Source organism: Diaphorina citri, unplaced genomic scaffold (genome assembly GCF_000475195.1).
Source record: "Diaphorina citri unplaced genomic scaffold, Diaci psyllid genome assembly version 1.1 scaffold1833, whole genome shotgun sequence".
In the NCBI taxonomy this organism is placed as follows: Eukaryota; Metazoa; Arthropoda; class Insecta; order Hemiptera; family Psyllidae; genus Diaphorina; species Diaphorina citri.
In genome coordinates, this window is record NW_007379259.1 from 4,728 (window position 1) to 11,815 (window position 7,088).

Here is a 7,088-nt window from a genome sequence, read left to right on the forward strand (position 1 = left end):
GACAGAAAGAAACACTGAAGAAACTTAAATAATAATCATGTATGTGTGAGAGGTGAATGATCAAACCAACTGTGTTTCTATGTTTGTAGCTGTCAAATGCTTTACAGAGTCGATCTTAAATCATGAAACTGACTACACTGCTAGTAAGAAAATACGTGTTACATTTAAATCTTTCTAGCTCCCAATTTTCTTATAAGCCCAAATTTGGGAACTTTTTTTTAATTTCCCTAATTTTGGACCCATATGCCCTAATTTTGGGGTTAAAGTTGCGTGAAGTCGCACGCAACTTTAGTTTCACGTTTCATGAAACCAGTTTCAAATGGCTTTCCCCCCGGGGACATGACTCTTGAGGAAATTCGAAACTTACCAAATCTCGGACGCATACGTTGGACAGGTCATCTTCTTCCATGCGATTCGTCGTGGTAACCTAGACAGCGCCAGGCATAGAACAGACAAAAGCCAAAACAGAAAAAAACTCTCAGCAAGGCACAAAAACGCAATGGAGGGCAAAAGAAAGAGGTGTGAATGAAGCAGAAATAGGGCAAAATGTAGCAGCAAGTAGGTGAGAAGCCAAGATCAAAATAAATAAATAGGACTTAACATTACGTGAGAGTGTGGTGCGTGATACGAGAATGGAACGAGAAGATCCAAAATCGAACAATCTAATGAAAAGAGATTTTTCGGACTGTAAGAACAGACTAAAAGAAGGTCTTATCACCCCGAAAGCGAAGAGAGAAGGTAGACAGGATGGGAGAAAACCAACCGTTCCGAAAACAAACCTTATCTGCTAATGATATAGTTCGCCAAAGATAGGCGTGCTACCCTCTAAGCCAGAGGTTCTCAAACTGGGGGGCGTGGAGACAAATCAGGGGAGGGGGGCTTTTCCTATAAACCTCCAGTTCTGAAATTCCTCCCGCGCTAACTGCTGAGGTTGGTTCGTTTTGTTATTTCATAAAACCCATAGGTAAAAATAATATACCGAGGGGTTGGGTAAGGTAGGGGGGGCGTGAAAAAATGAGAATATGCCCAAAGGGGGCGCCATGCAAAAAAAGATTGAGAACCACTGACCTAGCGCTTACAAGGCAGACGCGCTACCCTCCAACCTAACTAGACTGGCGGACTACCTAATCTTCTTGGACTGATTTTTGGAGTTAGTATCAGGCCAGGTGAGGCTGGGGACTCCTTAAGGGGACCTTGGGAAAATAAAATACGACCACGTACCTAGACATATTTTATTTTCATATGAGGAGTTGCTCGGGGCCTGAACAGGCTATGAATGGCCCTGCTTTGCTGTGTATCTACGGTCGTGACCATTCAACCTGATGCCCTGAGTTCAATATGGAAGGTAGTGAGTGTGATTGTTGGGTGTGTAGGTGTGAAATAGAGAGGACAATGTATTTCTTTTTCTTTTTTACGTAATTGTCTTCTATAACGATGAGACCATAAAATTGGAGATTGGAAAAACTGTGTCTACTGAGAGAAGGGAAGAGGACAAGGTCAAATTCGAAACAGAAACAAAGTACTCAAAGTAGGTAATGACATCGTGACATCATCTAGCAGACGTAGCCAACACTAATGACTTCCTCAATGGTATCATCACAAGATCCTGCACAGAAACAATAAAACAATCCGAACACTTGTAGTAAAAACAAAGTGAATAATAGTAATAATTTTTTTACACGAAGTGAATAATCATAATCATACTACAGTGAATAATAATCATACTAGAAGAGGTACTGATGAAGATTGTCCTGCGGAATATCAATAAACTGAAGGCAGTGTTAGGCCGGATACACGCCGGATACACATGTATCCCAACATGGTCTTCAAACCTGGTATTTCGGCAGATAGTCTTTCAATTTGGTTTTAAGACAGAACGTTGCATGTGTAACCGACATTTGCGCAAATTTCGCTCGTTTAGATCTGAAATTTGCGCAAATATCGCATACACGCGCAACGATTTGTCGAAAAACCAGGTTTAGAAGACGAAGTTGAGACATGAGTACCTACCGCATGAACCGGGCTTAATGTATGTACAATGCACAAACTTGTTAGAGCTATAGATTCGATAGAGATACATATTCCATAGTGTGAAGTGATCACTATAAGGACAGCTGTTAGATATTGATGACATCCAAAACTCAGTGATGCAAGGAAACAAGACAGTAAACTAAACAAATCTTCAATGCAAAAAACGAGAGAATAAACACAATCTTCAGAATATTCCTGCTGCAAATATCAAATAAATAACGTGGTAAGAACTCCTAAAAGAATAGTTAGCTTAACTGGTGGCGGCCTAGGAGATGTTCTATTGTATATATAGTATACATATACTTTCAAAACTGTGTTACATAAAATGTACCTTACCTACTCAATTTAATCCAAAACGCCGATCCCAAATAAGATTGGGAAAAGGTGCAGTAAAAGAAGAATTCAATTCGATTCTTCTCATTGGAGTAAAGTGATTCATCTATTGGAGTAAAGTGTTGTCCACAAATGGAGTAACTACATATTCCAGAAAACCTACCCAAAGTTACAGCAAATAACCTCAGGAATTCAGACCGGTTGCTTCGTCACCAGTTACACATGACTCTGGTCTCAGGTACATTCCCATTCAGGCAAGTTTAATACATTTCTAGGAAGCCAGCACGAAAATATTCGGTATGCTTTACTGACTGCAGCTATAAATAACCCGGGGAGTGTGTGACACAGTCCAATAATATGTATTGCAACCAGAGAAGGTAAGGGGGTATACAGGGTCTCCCCAGGGTCACATTTGTGATTATAACAAGAAGTTTCTTTAGACAATCTTTTCTCAAGTTTCTTAACCCAGGCATTATTGATACACATAGGAAAGACTCAAATACATAATACATTTCCAAAATCTTGGATTAATTTTGCCCTACCAAAAAGAAGCTATACAAAAAATATACACAGACTACACCTTCATTCTTGGGGATTTTAACTGTCCAGAAATTTGGAAATTTTTCTGTGGGGGAATGACGAGGCTTGGCAACATCCCATTTTTACGAAATGAATAATTAGTAAAACCGGATAAAATCACAAACTTGTAAAACCTGACCATCCGTCATCATTGGAAAAAATAAATAAATAAAACTTATAGGTGGATCTAATCTATTTGACTCACCATTTTTTTCCGAGAAGTCCAAACTCGGGACATTCCCTGTACAAAAATAACGCTGACACCTACAAGACTCTGGTGTTTCGTAAGTCCCCAATTACCAGTTTATTGTTTCCTTATAAAAATTCATATGGATTTTTTTTCCATTTCAAAAAGTGTAAACAATATTTTATGCAAACAAAGGAAGAATGGAATAAACAATGAAACACACGACCATAAAAACAAAATAAAAAACACAACACAAAACAATGCTCGTAAAAACCGGTTGATACTTCTACAAAACAATATGGTCAAACGAAAAGTAAGCACAATACAGCACGACCTCCTGTGTCCTGAGGTTCAAATTAAAATGCAAATGCCTGATAATGATAAAAACGCAGCATTGGAATAACTACAGAGTATTAGAAAGACCTGAATGCAAATGGTAATGTTAATGTACTTGGGGTGCGTTTTCCAAGTCACAGTAGCCGCTCTTAACTCCTGGAAAGAGAGTTGTATATGTACCTAAGATAAGGCTCTATTAACAATCACACAGCACAAAAATTAGGACATACAAGAAACAATTAGGACTCGTACAAAAGACACATGAGAATCTTATGCTTAAGATAAGGAAGGCTCTATTAACAATCACACAGCACAAAAATTAGGACATACAAGAAACAATTAGGACTCGTACAAAAGACACATGAGAATCTTATGGAATCTTGAGCCACCATTATCCATTAAAACATTTGTCTTTACATCGGACTATCGGACACATGGGTAGTTTGAGATATAGCTTGGTAACAATGACTAGGAGAACACACCAGATAATAGAAAGTAACACATGAAAGTTCTACTTACAGAATTGCTATCCTCTTGCTCTTGTGATGATTCTGATTTCTCAATGATCTGGATCCGACTATCGTCAGCATCATCAGGAGTCGTCCAAGATTCAAACACAAGTTGATCACTTGGTTCTACAAATTTACTCTTTGAGCTGACTCCGATGATTTGTGGCGATTTCGGGGATTCCTTCGGTTTCACATCAGTCGGTTCCTCGATTGGTTTCACAGGGAAGGTTGGCGGCGGAGTTGGTTTACTGGGTACACTGGCAGTGTTGGTTACTGTAGGGTCAAATTCGTCAAAGTCTACACCTTGCTCCGCGGGGATTTTCACATCAGTCGGTTCCTCGATTGGTTTCACAGGGAAGGTCGGCGGCGGAGTTGGTTTACTGGGTACACTGGCAGTGTTGGTTACTGTAGGGTCAAATTCGTCAAAGTCTACACCTTGCTCCGCGGGGACCTCGGATTCTGTGCTGGGCTTTGGTCGTACACTGTCTTCAATGTTTTCGTAAATCACAGAATCTCTCTCTTCGTTTGCGTAAATATGTTCCGCATGAGGCGTGGGTAGTTTTACATTGTAGTTAATGGCAGAGGTAACTGGCATAACGAGGTCGGTTGGTCGGACGGGATCGGATATGCTCTCGAAAGGATCATTCTTGTTCTCTACTGGACTCGAGGCGTGGGTAGTTTTACATTGTAGTTAGTGGCAGAGGTAACTGGCATAACGAGGTCGGTTGGTCGGACGGGATCGGATATGCTCTCGAAAGGATCATTCTTGTTCTCTACTGGACTGATGCCATGATCAACTTTAACGTTTTCATAGTTGCGATGATCACCATCTCCCTTCAACCCCGAGGCAACACCATTCACGACGGGACTGGATTTATCAACTTCGTCTTTGTTTTCTGATTTCATTCCGTTGACAATCACATCCTTTGTCTCTGTCACAAGACATTTCTCTCTGTTGTTATGATAGATTTCGTTCTCTATGAACATATTGGTTTGCGATACGTTGAACTTGGAGATTTCCTCGTCACAAGACATTTCTCTCTGTTGTTATGATAGATTTCGTTCTCTATGAACATATTGGTTTGCGATACGTTGAACTTGGAGATTTCCTAATTATTAGTCCATGGGGAAAGGATGACACAAGACAGAGAAGCATGGAGGCAACAAGTTTGAAGGAAAATATAGCAACCTTCTGAACAGAAGACACTACCATGATTATCAAAAAGGTCCTTAAGGAGGCAAAAATCCAATCAGCGAATTTCTTTTAAGCCTAATTTTGTTCAAATCAGAAGAGTTATCTTCGAGAATCACGGTGAGCTAAAGAAACTAAATGCAAAATCTTCCAGTACTTGTTCCAGAAACTTAGAACTCACTTCGTTTGCTCAACACATTCAAGTTCTAACAACAAACATTCAAGTTCTACTTGAAAGCCCCAAGTTCATACATATTTTTTTACTGTGTCAAGAAAAATATGTTGATGATTCACAGCTATTGTCAGGGAAAAAAATGGGACACCGATGGCAATTAGCAAACATGACGGAGCCTGCCAGCATAACTTGGCAGAAACACTAATGGTGTCGTTAACCAATAAATGACATTCGATGTGAACTAATAAGTAGAGCCAGATAATCTAACACAACAGTACATAAAATAGGGACATACTAACCAAGATCATCAACAAATTCCTACCAAGTCAAAAATCCGACAAAGAAATAACTTCTCAGACTGGATGGAACTTTGGGAAACCTTTCACTGATGGAGGGACATAATTGAAAAAATCTTGAAATGGCAGCATTATAAAATCAATCGTCCTAAAAATAGAAAATAAAAAGCACTGGAATCTGGATTGACAAGCGTCTCCGATTGGTCAAAAGCACTCCAACTTACCACCGAGATGTGATTTTCCTTCTCATCCGACTTTTTTGATTTCTTTGACTTTTTGGTTTTGGTTGTGGTGACGGTCGTTTCCTCCATGACTCCATTTTTCTTTTTCTTGGCCGTCTTCTTTTCTGAGCTTTCGTATGATTCGGACAGCACTTCTTTCTGTAGGGGAGGGAGAGAGAAAGAGGCACATTATTAGTCCATGGGGAAAGGATGACACAAGACAGAGAAGCATGGAGGCAACAAGTTTGAAGGAACATATAGCAACCTTCTGAACAGAAGACGCTACCATGATTATCAAAAGGGTCCTTAAGGAGGCAAAAATCCAATCAGCGAATTTCTTTTCGGAGCTTTCGTATGATTCGGACAGCACTTCTTTCTGTAGGGGAGGGAGAGAGAAAGAAGCAAATTATTAGTCAATGGGGAAAGGATGACACAAGACAGAGAAGCATGGATGCAACAAGTTTGAAGGAAAATATAGCAACCTTCTGAACAGAAGACGCTACCATGATTATCAAAAGGGTCCTTAAGGAGGCAAAAATCCAATCAGCGAATTTCTTTTCAGCCTAATTTTGTTCAAATCAGAAGAGTTATCTTCGAGAATCACGGTGAGCTAAAGAAACTAAATGCAAAATCTTCCGGTATTTGTTCCAGAAACTTAGAACTCACTTCGTTTGATCAACACATTCAAGTTCTAACAACAAACATTCAAGTTCTACTTAAAAGCCCCAAGTTCATACATAGTTTTTTACTGTGTCAAGCAAAATATGTTGATGATTCACAGCTATTGTCAGGGAAAAAATGGGACACCGATGGCAATTAGCAAAAGTAACGGAACCTGCCAGCATAACTTGGCAGAAACACTAATGGTGTCGTTAACCAATGACATTCGATGTGAACTAATAAGTAGAGCCAGATAATCTAACACAATAGTACATAAAATAGGGACATACTAACCAAGATCATCAAATGTATCCCAACATGGTCTTCAAACCTGGTATTTCGGCAGATAGTCTTTCAATTTGGTCTCAAGACAGAACGTTGCATGTGTAACCGACATTTGCGCAAATTTCACTCGTTTAGATCTGAAATTTTGCGCAAATATCGCATACACACGCAACGATTTGTCGAAAAACCAGGTTTGGAAGACCAGGTTGAGAGACTTGAGTACCGCATGAACCGGGCTTAATGTATGTACAATGTACAAACTTGTTAGAGCTATAGATTCGATA

At 39.6% G+C, this 7,088-nt stretch overlaps 1 protein-coding gene across 1 annotated transcript; it reads right to left on the bottom strand.

Annotated features, from left to right (window-relative positions):
- Positions 1-3,798: 3,798 nt before the first annotated feature.
- LOC113470799 lies at positions 3,799-6,148 on the bottom strand. Its single transcript, XM_026829509.1, has 5 exons — positions 6,125-6,148; positions 5,863-6,018; positions 4,688-5,016; positions 4,411-4,637; positions 3,799-4,278 (listed from the first exon to the last, which is right to left on the bottom strand). Exons 1-5 carry the CDS (start codon positions 6,146-6,148, stop codon positions 3,935-3,937), a joined length of 1,080 nt encoding a protein of 359 aa, XP_026685310.1. The 3' UTR covers positions 3,799-3,934.
- Between the last annotated feature and the right edge of the window lie 940 nt (positions 6,149-7,088).

Coding starts and splice junctions, on each gene's coding strand:
- LOC113470799 (XM_026829509.1), bottom strand. CDS start 6,148: ATGGTAGCGTCTTCTGTTCAGAAG. Junction 4,638..4,687: donor CGACCAACCGACCTCGTTAT/GCCAGTTACCTC, acceptor CCACGCCTCGAG/TCCAGTAGAGAACAAGAATG. Junction 4,279..4,410: donor CGAGGTCCCCGCGGAGCAAG/GTGTAGACTTTG, acceptor CCGCGGAGCAAG/GTGTAGACTTTGACGAATTT.